The sequence below is a fragment of the Acanthochromis polyacanthus genome, chromosome 22 (assembly GCF_021347895.1).
Source record: "Acanthochromis polyacanthus isolate Apoly-LR-REF ecotype Palm Island chromosome 22, KAUST_Apoly_ChrSc, whole genome shotgun sequence".
NCBI classification, from domain to species: Eukaryota; Metazoa; Chordata; class Actinopteri; family Pomacentridae; genus Acanthochromis; species Acanthochromis polyacanthus.
In genome coordinates, this window is record NC_067134.1 from 17,073,132 (window position 1) to 17,089,146 (window position 16,015).

Below are 16,015 nucleotides of genomic sequence, written 5' to 3' on the forward strand. Positions count from 1 at the left end.
CACTGTTTGAAAGTGATGCTCCAGCAGGTTAATACTGCAATCCCATAAAGTTTACAGGCTACCAAGAGACAAATTCAACAAACTGTGTTTCCATGTAATTGAAAGTGAAGCAAATTCTTTAAACCAGGGGTGTCAAACGGCCTGCCGGAGGCAAAGTGTAAAAATTACAGCGGTGAAACTGAATACTTACTGTAAAAATATTTAAAGACATGAAACATTGTGCAATATAATGCCAGTCAACGGCTTGAGTGGTTTTGTAGAACCCTATTGTTGATGTACTGCTACCGCTTTTATGCATTTTTCATGTATAGATTTTAAACATTGACGAGGCAGTGGGACAGCTGAACCTTTTCCTGCATTAGTTTGTGTGACGTGGTGGCTAGGATTACTCCACAGATGTGGAAATGAATGAAAATAATTTCCAGATCTTAGCAAACTATTTTGAACATAAAATAAAATACGAGATCATGCACTTCCAGATACCTGTGGCTAAGTGTTCTGTGCCTTTGTGGACCTTCTGTGATCTGTAGGTTGTAATGTTTAAATGATAAACTGAGGCCTAAAATTGTTTAAACTGAGCTTACTTTTCTTAAGAAATTTCAGGTTGTTCATCATGTTTCAGAAAAACATAGTTCAATAAATGTGAACATTTTCAGAAAGTACTTCTTTGCACTAAAACAGAGGAAACATTTGGAGTTGTCGTTATTCATAAGTGATTATGCTGTGATTTTACTGGTCGCTTGAGATCAAATTGGGCTGAATGTGGCCCCAGAACTGAAATGAGTTTGATACTTCTGCGATAAACTGTCCAAAACAAGTAAGTAAGACTTGCCTGTTACCTTCTTTTTAGAAAATTAACGATGCTTCTGTAGGAGATGTGGCTATCATAACCATAGACTGTATATAAAGATGGACGTAGCATCTGGCTCCAGAAATGAAGCCCACCCGGAAGTGTCAAAAACTTGCAATATCACGCCGTCCGCTAGGGTTGGCTCCAAAAAGCTTTTGCTCCATAGACCCCAATTCATTTTTGGAAAAAATAAAATTTGATAGACTGATGTTCTACAGCTCAGGATTTTTTCCCGTTAGTTTTCATGGTCAAAATGAGAGATCAGGTGGCCGATCTTAAAATAAATCAATACTGAATTTTAAATAAATCGTTGAAGTTGGCGGAGCCAGGGGGCGTGGCTATACTTGATTGACAGCAACAAAAGCCTCTGCGGTAAAATGTGGGCGGGATAAGAGAGTCCTCCGCCAATCCTGCCCCTAGTTGCTCTCCGGTCCAGTCTGTTTGATGACGCTTTTTACGTCACTGGCTTCAAAAATTCCAAAACGGCAACCAGGAAGTACCAAATCCAGGCTTCATTTGCTCGGCGTTGAAACCAACGGGTGACGTCACGGTTAGTTCACGCCAGATCATAACCCTCCTGTCATGTTGCGAGTCAAATTGACCCATTTTTAATTAAAAAAAAAACAACGTTAAAAATACTTTTTTTGATATGAAACTTCTTCTGCTTAGCTGAATAAGTATAATCAGCATATGTGAAATGAACATATTTGCACACCCGCTCCAAACAGAAGAGGTGTCATTGTCATTTCTGACCATGCCATATGGGGGAATGAGCAGCCTTGGAGGAGTACTGCGCTCTCTGGGTGCTTTTGTTGTTTATAGATAGTATGATTGTTCCCTCAACAACATCCCCAAAAAAGAACATTTTTGTCAGAATGTTTCACCTTTGATATAATATCAAATTGCTGTTATCTGAGGTCTTGATAACATCTTGAAATATTTTCCAACTGTTGCATTGAGAACATCTTTCTTTTGTTAACATTTTATAAATGTTTTATAGAAGGACGTTCTGCGATGTGTTCAACAAAAAAAGTAAAAAGTATTGTCATTGGAGGCCTCGATGATGTCTGGAAAATGTTTTTGAATGTTGTTTGAGAACAATTTCTTTTGTTATCAGGCAGACTGCTGCGCTCTCTGAGTGTTTGGCTAATACACTGATGCTTAAATACCAGAACGGCTTAAAACGGACTCAAAAGAATCCATTTGGAGTGACAAACGGCGTTGATGAAGACATGCTGCTGATTTCGAGTTTTCACTTGTCGTTCTATCGCGGCTGCTGTTTGTGGGTTCGGAGCTGATAGGAACAGAGGCTGCTGTGGAGAGAATGAAGTAAAGCAGCTCCACAGTGAGTCACAGCACTGAGCTGAAGTGAGTCTAATGAGATAACGCCAGAAATAATACGAGGCTCCGACGCTCCTGCTGAGTTTTCAACGTGTCAATAGAGCGAGTCCGGAGGTGCTGAAGGGTAATAAGACGCAAAGAGCAGCAAACCCTGAGTAGCAATATCAATAGTGGCATCAATAAGAGTGTATACAGTGATAAACAGAAGGGGCGGACTTTAAATCAGAGAGGTGAGAAGAGGCACAGATCAGAGTCTGTGTTGTGTTTATGTACAGTTGGTCCACTCCTGGCAGGTTTTTAACACAGAATTCAGGGTTGAATGTGGTCGTAGAAGATATTTACTGCCTGGTTTCCCACCTCGATGTGATTGTGCAGCTTTTCGGGGAGCAGCCAGCGGCCAAGTGGCCTCTCAGCGGTGCAGCTTTATCCGAAAGTCAGAGCTGAGCGAGTGGACAAACGGACGACGGAGTTGTTTCTGTCAGGAGTCCGTCGATTTGTGCCGAGATCAGAGTGGAAACGCCAGGCGACGCCTCGGGGAAAGTTGAAAGGATCGACCGTGTTCGCAGTGGCCCAGTTGACTTCAGAAGTCCGTCCAGTGTTAAGTTCTGTGATGTCTGTGAGACCAGTGCAGAGACGGGAGAACACCGTCTGACTCTCTCTGCTGTTTAACTCCTCAAGAACTTGACCTCAAACTCGCCGTCTGGGCATAACACATAGAAATGAATCACATTTTCACATTTTAAGTATCACTGTCTGGTTATTTAGTCTCAGATCATCGAGTTCCTTCTGCTAATATAAGCTTATAAGATGGTTTTAAATATGACAAGAAATCGGTAGCAACTTCAGTACAAAACTACATTAATCCATCTTCCCACAGGCTTGATAAAGCTGGTATTTTGCTCAGTCACAATTTAAATGTTCGGATATATTCTGATGTCAGTGAACAGATACAAGTTGAGCCTCAGTGACTTTGATATGTCTTCATGCATGTCTAATGATCGAAGGCAGGAATCTGAACCACTCGAGTACAGTTAAAGGTCTGGCATCCTTCAGTCGCAGGAGGAAAACTATCCTGCAGCCATGTCAAGAACTGAAGAAAAATCCATTCTTTGAGTTGCCATAAATCACTTTATTTCAGTTTTTGGCAGTTGTTCTACCCAACAAAGTGTACAAGAAGACAAATAGCATGAACGATCGACCAGAACTGTCTCAAGTCGAGAAGCAACCTGCAGCCTGAACACACTGCATCCCCATTAGTGTCCGAATCCTAATGTGGATCCTTGAAATATAGACCAAAACCTGAACTTTAAGTTGAACTGATTTTTGCATGTGCTGTGCTTGGTGTTTGTTTTGACTCGACTTGTCAGTTTTATTTGCTTTCCTGCGACGTCGGTGCCAGATTGATTGGTGCAATGTCCTCGTAGGCAGCCACTAAAAATAATTTGTTCCATCACCTCCAGTGCAGCAGCAACACCAGCCGTTCTCCTTCAGAGTGTCAAACACTGCGGTGTCTCAGAGATGCTCACAAGGTGTCCTTTGGCATTGCTGCCACCGTGTCAATATTCAACGCCGATGGACATATAAGACTTTCTCACCTTTAAAAGACACTCGCAGTGAGTTTGCCACAGTAGAAGAGGTCTACGTCACAGGACTGTCGCCCACCACACTGAAGTTCTGTGTTGAACTCTTTTTATTTTTCCTTAATGTTGTTTTATTTCATGACTTTAGTCTTGTTTCACTCAGTGTTTGGACATGTTTAGGCACCAAAACTACTTTGTTCAGTTTAGGAGAAGATCTTGGTGTGGGTTAAAATTAGTGGTGGGACATGATTTGAAAAATTAATGGAATTAATTAGAAGCTTTGTAATTAATTAATCGCTTTTTTTTTTTTGCCAAATAGCAATACCTGACACAATAAGCAAAATTTTTCAATTCAAATAAATTTTGGTTGTTGACCGAATTGATGACATATACGTGAACTTAAACAACAAAAATGTTGATGTTCCATTTATAATTATCTGTGCATTTTTCATCTTTCGACTACATTCACAGATTACTGCAAACTTAAAGTGCAATTATAGCGATTATCGTCATCATTTTACGACTTTGTAAACTCAGGCCCTTTCAGTGTCTCGAAAAATGTTGTTTACACCATTCGTCAGTACCAGGACTGTCTTAGCTAACGATCAAGTACGTGTCCACAAGAGCCGTCAATTTTTCACATCCCATGATTGTCTATGTGAACTGCACCACATTTGCATAAAGTAGTTTCTTTTCTACTTTATGCAAATTCGGTGCGGCGAGCAGCAGTCCAACGAATCATGAAACTTTTGTGAAACGTCTAAACTAGCCGTCGTCGAGCTAAAACGAGGACGGATTCAGCAGCTTATTTCTCACCTCACATGCTTTCAGAAATACTTTTTGGTGAGCAGTTTTCGTACTAAAAGAGGAAGTTTGCGACCATGTTGGTCCAACGTTTGTACCAGACTGAAGATCGACCATGTTAGGAAAAACTGGCCCTGTGGACATGTAGCTTTAGCTCTGGAGCTCATAGCAACATGTTTTGCATTGAGGTGATACCATTGGCTTGAAGTGCTGCGATGATAAGAAAACTTTGTTGCGCAATTTACACACAACCACGCTTTTCTCCAAGCTGCCATCGGGAAATTTTTTAGAAGAAAAGTTTCCGCCCAACAAGCTCAATGCGGTCTCGTCTTCCTTCACTGTTCACCAAACTTTCTTGTGCGCTGACATCACTCAGTGCATCCTGTGCATCTTCTTCACAGCTAGCAAGCAGATTTTTGGTTCATTACTGCCACCTACTGGGCTGGAGTGCTCATTAATGTTACCGGTGTGCCAGAAATTAGGGAACTGAGAAAGGTGCGATTAAATGTGTTTAAAATTTGAATCAAAATTAGCATGTTGAAGTCCCAGCCCGAGTTAAACACAACTTTTTTCGACATTAGACACCGCATGTTCAGTGACAACACCAGCAAAGCATCCATTTTGACCTCCAAGAGATGTTCTACATCGATCAGACTACCCTGTGAGTAGAAAAATGACGCCAATGGAGCTCAGTTTTCAATTTTAGGCCAACAGGTCCTCACGAATAACAATTATTTACATTTTCGCTTGACTTGTTGATTTTTTTTCTGAGTTATTGATGAGCTGTTTGGTCTTTAAAATGCCCAAAAATGATATTATTATTCAATAATTCCACTAAAAATTAAATTAATATGGTTAAAATATATTGTTGCATTAATGGAAAAAAAGCCAAGTTTCTCCTCGTGTTATAAAGCTGTTCTGCTGATAACTATTCGCTCATTCATTTGTGAAAAGACCATTTTAATTTCTTTTACATGGCATGTCACAGTCTAACTATTAGAACTGTGTTGTCCCAGTGAAATGAGGATTCACAGACAGGATGTACATTCAGTTTTGAGACGTTGTGTTGCAGAAAATGAAGTGAAAGCTGCAGTGAATTCATTCATTAAAACTGATGGATTGTGACTGAGAAAATGGAGAAGTTACTGCACAGTTTTAGGTGTTTTTCGAGAATAAACAACTGATGCGTTGTAACTATTTTAGTGATTACAATAGACACATCTTTCTCCCTCTTTGTTTTTGTCGCGCTCGTAAAAAATAAAACACAAAAATACACATCACTATAGAGATACAGACACCCTTGATTATGCAAACTTTTTCAAAGACCAGACAGTTTGTGTTATTGACATGTCGAGAGCACTTGAATTTCAGATTCTGGAGCGGCAGACTGAGATGTCTGACATTTAATTAAGTGCGAGTTTGCAGTGTTCCCTCTTCACGCCAAAGCAAACAAAACGCTGGGTGTCTGGAGAAGCTAAAAGGCTTTGGAAGGAGCTCACCTGACTTTGTAAAAGTACGTAGATGTGCTTGGTTTCTGGTGTCTCCCTACATTGTGTCCATTCCACAATGCGACAAGCTGATTTCTAGTCAGGTGAGAGAAATACTCCTCTGTAAGACCCTGGATGTCAGCGCTGATAAAATATGCTATGAAATATGATGTAAAGATTGAGATCGCAATGTAAACAAACACCCTTGGGATGCTCTGCAGCTTCGGGCCGCCTCATTTATCTGTATGAGAAACAGGGATTGTAGCTGTAAATGGCCGTTCGCTTAATTAACGTCAGTAGAGGAAAGAACAAGTCGCCCTGCTGCGCTTTGGCGTCACGTACGAGTTTACAGATTACAAACACACATCCACACACCGGCTCTGATATATCTGCAGCCCACCAGCTCTCACGGCATAATCGGAGGCTTGTCGAGACCCCGTAGCATTTCTGTTCGCTCCGCATCATTTTGAGCACAACTTCTGTGCTCGCCAGCAGGATTTGCAAATGAGTTTGCTGCTGTGTTTCATCTCTATTTCCTCTGTTGCCAGTGATGGAGCTGCACAAGCAAAGCAAGATGTTGGAAAAAAAAAAAGACCATCAACCAAAGTCACAGAGTTCTTTTGGTGGTGGAAGAGTCATTTGTCCATCAAGTTAAATCCTTCAGGGAGTTTCCTTCATTGTTTTGCTTCTTATAGTTGAAGCTACCAGAAGGGTCTGTCTGATCTGAACACACGGACAAAAATAAGAATAAAAAAATAGAATTTTAATGTACAAAACTTTATGAGAACCATATATGGAAAATGATGTGTATGTAGTAAATATAGTATTGATAAAAAAGATAATAAATCAGCTTTGTAAGGAGCATATATGGTGTATATAATAAGTAAAAAAAAAAATAATAAAAGAATAATAAATAGGCTTGATAAGAAGCATCTCGAGAAAGAATAGTGTGTATAATAAATAAAATATAATAAATAGTAAATAATAAATAAAAATAATAAATATTATTTATTATTTTTTTATAATGTAAATATTATTATTTATATTCTAAATAAAAATTAGGAAATAGAATTACTTGAAGAATACAGGAAATACTGTGTATGTATAATACAATATAATTCCAAATAAATAAATAAGCTTGATGAGACACATATAGGGAAAACATTCTCTGTATATTATACTAAAAATATACAAAATAATAATAATTGGGCTTTGTAAGAAGTGTATATTGTTTATATAATAAATTAAATATTTAGAAATAAATGTCGGGAAAATATTGTGTGTATAATAAATAAAAAATTAATCGAAGCATATAGCAATAAATAATAAAAAATAAAAGTAATACAAAAGCAATAATATTTAAATAAATAAAAAAATGCATTCATGTATTTAATTGGATTTAGATTTTATTAAATAATTATTTAACATTTATTTAAAATTTAGTTTCCTGTATTGATTAATTTCAAAAGTACTGCTATTGAGGGTCTGAAAGCTGACACACAGTTGGGACATAAAATCTCTGTTTTTCCATTTCTACACGTTTAATACAATGAATGACTACTTTATGTCACACAGTACGCATTTATTTTGACAGTGGCAGGAAGTGATTGCTGATTAAATTCATCCCTTAAGTCTCCTTCAGTCTGCGGCTGTTGCTTTACTCAACTTAGACAAACTTGGTGAGAAGCTGCAAGTTTCACAGTGTTGTGCTGCCTTCAAAACCTGAAAACACAACACAATCCCAACGCTGCAGGTGCAGGACCACACTTCCAGGACCCTTGTTTGTTGCCATAGCGCCCCCTACCAAATTGGACAATCACTACAGTGTGTGGCTTATTTTTAAAGGTTAATTCCAACCAAAATCCCCTTATCTAACAAAGCAGTTATGGTTTATTTCACTCAAAACTATTAGCATCTGTCCAAGTAATTCTTGTCTTAAAGGCTCGTTTTACCGTAACAGGACTTTCTAATGCAATGGGTTGTGGTTTTAAAGGTTAATTCTGCCCAAAATATGACTCTCTGGAGACTTCTTTCATCCGTTAGTACTTTCTAACAACCGAGGTATGGTTTAAAGGTTCGTTCCACTCAAAATTGTACACAGATCTATTTTTTTGTGGGCTAGAAAAACGAGTTCCACTTTGGACTGAACAAGTGGTCGTCATGATATCTCGCTTCCAAAAGGAGTTAATGAAAAATAGACATCCTAGAAAAGCAGATAAGACAACTCAGCCTCCTCATTTACCCAATTTCAAAGTAACCAAAGCGTTAAACAGCGAAGGCCTCTTGTGAGATGCTCCCGTTGTTGCAGGGTGCTGTTAGCCACGTTAGCTTTCAACTAGCCTTATCTCAGCTTTGACAAAAGTTTCTTCTGCCAATTTTGTCACAAAACTTTTCATTGGGATTTTGTTGCAACCTCTGCCTGCTTTGTGTGTTTTCTTTGATTCCAGCTCTGTAGGCTTCCTTAGTTGTTTTTTCTTTTACCTGATTGTTTTTTTCTGCATCTGCCTGCCTTTTATCTGCACTCTCAGATCTCTGGGTGTAATTTTTAGCTTTTGAATCGTCAGATGTGCTTGCAGTGAACATGTGACACCCTCTTCTCCACACGTAGCTCCATTACTAAGTAATTATTCATGAAAAAAATGTAGGCCTCGAACACTTTTTGCAGATACTGTAGCTAATGAGAGATTGGAGTGATTTGAACAGCAGCCTGTGAAAGCTGCAGTTCACACGTCGTCTAGACGGACTAGAGTGTAAAAAGTGCGTCATGTAGTGACACGAGTTCCTCTTGTTGCATTTGATTAAACAGATCTGCTGAATAGAACGTCACATAATGTACAGAAAAGTTGAATCCAGTTTACCTGAGCACTAGCTCTCATTATATCAACTTTTTTAACGACAAATTCGACCGATATGTTGTTTCAGCCGACATGTTTGTGATTCTCTTGGATTTACATGCAAGGAAAGAGGAAACCACAAGCTGCGAGACCTTGCCATAAGTTGAGAAGAGTCCAATCTGGGTTTTCATGAAGCTAATGAGACATGAAATTGGCTCCACTGCGCAGGAACTTTAACATCCACCAATCAGCCAAAGGGGAACCCCCTCTGGCCAATTGCAATATTTGGGCTTATTAGGTACAGCATCACGCAGGGCTGCTGTTTTACATTTATGATCTCGCTCGTTGAAAGCCTCCCGTAACGGCCAATATGGCAATTTGAGGGTGATTTTGTGCTGATATAGAGACACCTTTTAAATTGACAATTCGCTTGAAGAAATTGTAGTGTGATAAAAATGTTCAATAATGTCGATATGAAAAGTTTCCACGAGCTGAGCGCAGAATAAACAATAAAAGCACTCACATATGCTGCATTTTAATACAGATGAATTTCCAATAAAGTTGTCCTTATTTACATATTTTTCTGTTTCTGTTGCCACACAACAGAATGAGCATGAAACACTGTCCATTATGACTACGTTACCACTTCATTTCAGTCAGGTAAAACCCGCTAACATAGCTAGCTAAAAACTTTGCTGCAGATAAAGATAGATAGATAGATAATGCTGTCTATTTTCCATTAAAATTATTGTTCAAAAAGAAAGGGATAGATTGTCTGTTATTCAGACTCTGCATTCATCCGTCAATTACAGATGCAGAGAGAGTTTTCTTCCTGAAGGAGGCGTGTACAGCAGCAGCTCAGCTCCATTTATATGGTGCATATAAGTTTTTAAAAAATAAGCAGCAAGGACAACAAGTCAGTGCTTTTCTCTTTCTACTTTCTGTGGATTTCTTTTTTTGTTGTCATTTGGGCATAAGAGCTGGCTTCTGCTGCAATGAGACTGAAGCTCCAGCACAAGGCTTTACTTCCAAAATGACACAACAGAAGACGGAAAGCTGTTTACACCACACAAGTCCTTGCGTGGGTCATATTTACAATGAATGTGTCCTTGTTGGTTGGTCGCTATGTGTGTTTTGGCTTTTTTTTTACTCCCTGCAGCAGATAAATTTGACACTGCCGATAAATTATTTTGAAATGGCTGCCTCGCCGGCATACGAATGCATCAAAGGAATGAAAATCTGCAGACGGAGTGCGCACAAAAACAATGAGTCACCTGTAATGGCTCAGAAGGAAGATTTATGTCCCTTTTTTTTTAATAGCGGCTCGCTAATTATGGGCCATTTCAAACGTCCAAACGCCGCATGAGTGTTAGCAAAATTAGAATATAAATGTGGGTCATTACGACAAAAGAAATTAGAATTTGCCACTATTTAACTCGCATTATGCCGCAGCATTATTTTTTCCTGACCCAGTCGCTGTATTAACTGCACTTGGATGAAGCCAAATCGGCCAAATGCAGATGAAAGCTCTCATATATCATATGACTTGAATCGCAGGCTGCTTAGATTTCCATCTCGTGGCCACATTAACATAAAGATAAAGCTGTGATGTCCTTCTGCTGAATTACTCAAAACAAGCCTCGCGGAGGAAGAGATGTACGAGCGCGTCTGAGCCGGCCAATCAAATGGCCTGTGCTTAATAAACGCATATATTTTTTTATATTATCTTTTTTTTTTTTAACTCATTTTAGTTCAGAGGCCACACTTAGCCCAATTTGATCTGAAGTGGGCCAGAGCAGTAAAATCACAACATAATAACCTATAAATAACCACAAGTCCGAATTTTTTCTTTGTTTTAGTGCAATAAAAGTGCATTCTGAAAATGTTCACATGAAAGGAATTATCTTTATACAAAACATTATGAGCAACCTATAAACAAAAAAAGAGGCAAAAACTAGACAAAAAAGCGACCAACAAATTGACAAGCGACACAAAAACAAGACACGAAGGGACAAAAACTACACACAAAGCAACGAATAATGCAAAATGACGAAAGACCAAAAATGTAAGCGAGACAAAAAGGACACAGAAAATGACAAAAGGGAGAAGCAAAATGAGTCAAAAAAAGACTAAAACAACATAAACAAAAAGGGAATGAGCAGCCTTGGAGGAGTACTGTGCTCTCTGAGCGCTTTTCTTCTTCCATATGGGTTTTTTTCATCGTTTTGATGTCTTCAGTATTGATCTACAATGAATAAAATCATTAAAAGACAAGGTGTGTCCAAACTTTTGACTGGAACAGATGCAGAAGTTCCAGGCCTCCTCAGTTATGTTTACATACGACTTTTCATGCTTTGCCTCATCCCCATTTTCATCAGACATCTTCTATATGTACTGCAAACCAACGCAACACCACTCTGATCAGCCCTCCATTCATCCAAACCAAAGGGAGGCGAGAATTATGAGTAATTTGGCTTTTTATAACCCTTTGTGCAGCCTTGTAGTGGCTGTTATATTTAATACCCCTGCTGCTTTTTCCCTTCAATTAATTCAGCTTTATTAGTCCCAATGGAGGCAACTCATTCAGGCACCCAAAGGTCGAAAAGGGGATTACTGGTGGGCTTTATAGCAGGAAAGTACAGATTTTGTAGAGAAAACCATTAAGCCCACGCTCTCTTGCGGCGCTAATTCAGTTCTACTTTACCTCACGGTTGTTCTTCATGAAAATACACCACTCTTGAATGCGTGCCTGTCCGTGTTAATTGTGTTAATTACCCAGCTGCGAAATGTCCATGCTGCAAACTTCCTGATTTTCCCGTCTTGTTTTTTCCTCCACAGGAAGCTACCGTTGAAGGAAGAAAATGGAAAAGAGTCTCTCAAGCCGGATACGATTGAAATCAAGGTGCACGGTGACAACAGCCTCCACACAAAACCCGACGACAGCAAAGCGTAAAAAGGGTCGGTCGCCCTCCTTCGCCACCAAAAGAACATTCGGAATCACGAGACCAAAACCCAGACAAACTACAACACTGGAAAATAGTGGAGATGAATACCATATCTGTTTATAACAATGCCCCGGTGAAAGGCATGTGTACATAGAAATACTAGAGAAAATAGACAGGAAGAGAGGGTCAACCTTTTCGACGCCCTGAGTGGTTATTGTATCATGTTCCTACAAAACATGGCATCAGTGGAAGGCTCTTGTTGATCAATGATTGTATATTATTATTTCTGTCACCTTCTGTTGTGTCTGTTCTCTGATTATGCCGTTTGTTTTTTTTTTATGGTCCGCTTCACCCCACATGAGGTTTTCATCCAGTCAAATGGCGTCTCGAGCCCCTTTCACGCGAAACAATCACAAGTGGAGGACTATAGCTGCTCACGCCATTGATGCTGTTTATTTCCTCGGGCCGACCCTCACTGACAAACCTTTTTATGCCTTTAATAGCCAAGGTAGGTGTCTAGCTCATCAAGTTCTGGCTTCAGCACCAAAAAAAAGGCAAACAACTCCGAAAAAGGCTTTATCGCTTCAGGAAGAAAAAAAAAATCGAGGGTGAAGAATTTGGATTTCTTTTTGTGCAATCTATGTTGTAGGGGGAGGGGGGGGGGCTTGAGAAAAAATCAAAAATCACGAAGAACAAAAAAAAAATGAGAATGTGTCGCAGTCTAACCGTATAATACCATACATGTGCATTGATGTCATTGTTAGCAAAGCCTTTTATATTATTGACGCTCTCATTCTCTAACGACGTGTGTGGAAAAGTATGTTTTATTCATCGCGTTCCGGTCTGCATACCATATAGGGCACACTGCAGCCAGAGGTTAAGTGCACTGCAAGCCAATTTATGCCCTCGTGCACGACGAGTAATGACAAAAAATGATGATTACGTGCTGGAAGGCGTTCCCAGAAGTGCCCTGAATGGTGATCTTTGCTATGTGTAGAAGCAGTCATGGGTACCACTCAAGGCATGGGAACAAAGAAGTAACGGCACTCTCGAGAGAAGTAAATCAGCACCGGTTTCATGTGTGTTTTTTTAACGACAAACACTGTTTTCTTTCTTCATTCTGGTCTCAGATCTGCCTCATTCTTTTTTTTTTCCTCAACTTTTCTTGGTCTGATCGCTATTCTCTGATGTTGTCATGTGTTGTACATAGGTGAAAAAAAGAGTATTTTACAAAGCTTTTATGTAAATATACCCTAAAGGATGTGTCTTTTCGAAATGCAAAAGGCTTGGCTTTTATTTTTTCCTTTCTTTTCTTTTTCTTTCTGCGCGAACACTCCTCAGATGAAAAGCGTTTTTTTTGTTTCCTTTCCTCCTTCTTCTTCTCTTTCCGTTGTGTTTCTGGTCCAAAGTTCAGTGATGGTGTAATATTGCTTTTCCCAGTCATTTGCTTTCCCTTAAGAAAATCCATGCCCAAAGGCTATTTCACGGCATTTCAATGGAGGCAGTAATTACGGCATTAATGTGCCTTCTCTCTTCTTTATTTTTTTTTCCCTCTCTCCTTCCCCTCTTGTGGCCCAACGCCGACGCAGCAGTATAGACCGTCAAATGGATTTTTGATCGCGACTTAGCTGCTTTATTCCGCCACAGAATGTGTCAAGAGATTGAATTTTATTGTGGTGCTGTGAATTCTGGGAAACGTAGTCTTAGGATCGTGGATTGTAGTCGACGCCACTGGAGAGAAAACAGATGTGTATTACTACCTAGTGCAACTAGATGTCAGGTGGAGTAGGAAGTGAAGCGATGGGGCTGCAGAAGTCTGGTTTTAACGGCATGTAATGCATCATCACAGAGTGTGTGTGTGTGCGAGTGTGTGTGTGTGTGTGTATACATACATGCATGGGTGGGTGAATACACTTGTCTCCATGAATCAGGTTGCATGTATGTCTGTTGAATGTATCTGCACGTACTGTGAGTCAATCTGTGCGTGAGTGTCTGTGCCCATTGATATTTTTCAGTCTCCCGCTTACAAATCACGTAAAGTGAAAAAGGAAAAAAAAACTCACCACGTTATTTTCTTATAAGTTATTTGTATTTATATTAAAGCTCCATCATGCGGCTCGGCAAAAGTGATGATGACCACATGCCAAGAATGAATGTCCAAGTGCTGCGAGTGCACAAGTGTGTCCCGGCGAGAGCTCTCGCGCCGAGTTTCGGGGCGCGCTCTGATAGGTAAAACCTGATTATGTACTTCTCGACAGTGATTAATTCCCCCCCGGGCTGCAGCACTCCACCCGCCCGCCACTGTTCCCTGCCTCTCAGACTCCGCCGGTTTTTATCTCAGACCTCGTAGCGCCGGCTTTGTTTCCCAGCGAGCTCCCTTGTACCTGCATATCTCAAACGGATGGTCCTGCCATGGAGTGGGCACCGCCGCCTGTTACGATCACTGTAAATACGGGAGCACAGTGCCTGGAGGCTATACGATTTGTACATGTTCTTTTGTATTTGAATATGAGTCTAAAACCCCCCCACACACATCCCACCCTCCACCACCGGCCCCTTTCCTCTCCTTTTCCCCCGCCGTCTCCTCCACCGTGCCTCGTCCCTTTTCTTTCCGTCGGGGGTATAACAGGTGTGTTTGAGCTCAGTGTACAGTATATGTCCTCTTCGTCCCCATGCGCCCCGTGTCCCCTGGACTGTCCCCGCTGAGTGTGCTTTGTGCAGGAGGTGGGAACTATTGATGTCTCTCTGTACGTACCTGTGGAACACTTGTGACTCCTATCATTTGCCGCTGTAAATAAACATGTCCTGGTAGAAGAGAGTGAGACGTTGTCATTCATGATTTCATCATTGTGCGTTCACTGGCTCGTTATCTTGCGTGCCCTAAAAGTTTCAAATGTTTGACCGGAGCCTCTGGGTCTGAAAAGTGAAGTGGAAGTCACATTAAAGTGCATTCTTTCTAATGGCCAGCAGGGGGTGACTCCTCTGAATGTCAGTCTCGACTTGTCACTTGATTTGTTACCTCAGATGGGTTTACATTCTCAATCTGTAGTTTTACATCTCCTTCAACACACATGATGTTTATTATTAAGCTAAGAAACTCACCGATCGTCACATAGCTCCGTCTCGTTCCTTGTCGGAGTAAAAATGCTGCATTTCTGACAATGCCGTATGGGGGAATGAGCTGCCTTGGCAGAGTACTGCGCTATCTGGGTGCTTTTCTAGTTTCATAAGTTATGATCCCATTTCGAGCTAAATAGATGATAAAGTATGTTTCGGGGCTACCTTGTGGTTGTGACTGTTCTCAGCCAGATCCAGCCATCACTCATTAGGTACAGTTTAAAAAAAGACTTTTGAATTCCAAACTCAAGGCATCAAAACGAGTGATGAACCACTACTCTAGATCCATCTTTTTTATACACTGTATGACTTTGATAATGAAAGAAATAGAGCTAACGACCTCATATATGCACATTCACAGCTTTAGAATTTTATTTTGTTATATGTTAGCTCAAGCAGTACTGATTTAGAGGGCTGATGCACAAGCCAGTTAAAGGTACGAACCGCTTGATTAGGAGTTATGCAAACGTGTTGCACGGTGGCATCGACAGGTGACGGAAGAAAAGCCTGGACTAAAAACAAGGTGCTTCAGAAAGGTAAGGAGAAGTGTCATCTTTGGAAGCAGGCGTTTTACATGGACATGTTTTGCATTTGTCTATCTCTCTACAGGAAAGCAGACAGTCATATCTCCCAAAATCTGAAATATCTTGTCTTTTTAGGTCTTTTTAGTGTTATTCAAGAAGAAATTTCTGGAGACGTGGGAGATTAAAAATGAGAAAAAAAGGAGTTGAAGGCCAGGAAAATTGTCAAAGTCTGGTGAGAAGTTTTTTTTTTTTTTTTTCCGAGTTTCTTCTTTGAGAAACCAGAAGAAGCCCAGCGTAGAATGTCATGTGGATACCTCATTGATCTTTCTACGGTCCAGAGAAGCTGGATCAGACCTCTATTGAAGGCTAGAAGACAAGGGAACACTTTATCGGAAGGAGAAGACAGGATCTTCCAGCGATGAGTCAAAGTTTGACATGTTCAAGTCTTGTCATCGACAACATGTGGGAATAAGAAAAAAGTACAAGAAATGCTGCTTGTAGCTTTCACAGCTCGAGAGTTATGGCTTGGAGCT

The 16,015-nt window shown here is 40.2% G+C and overlaps 1 protein-coding gene across 3 annotated transcripts in view; it reads left to right on the plus strand.

The window, feature by feature from the left end:
• Positions 1 to 14,659, plus strand: part of LOC110961821 (neural cell adhesion molecule 2) — a 361,000-nt gene extending 346,341 nt beyond the window's left edge. For all 3 annotated transcript variants that reach the window (XM_051943455.1, XM_051943453.1, XM_051943454.1), the window contains one exon: positions 11,735 to 14,659. In XM_051943455.1, the coding sequence (XP_051799415.1) occupies positions 11,735 to 11,791 (57 nt within the window). In that variant the 3' untranslated portion in view covers positions 11,792 to 14,659. The remainder of the gene's footprint in view (positions 1 to 11,734) is intronic.
• Positions 14,660 to 16,015: the final 1,356 nt, after the last annotated feature.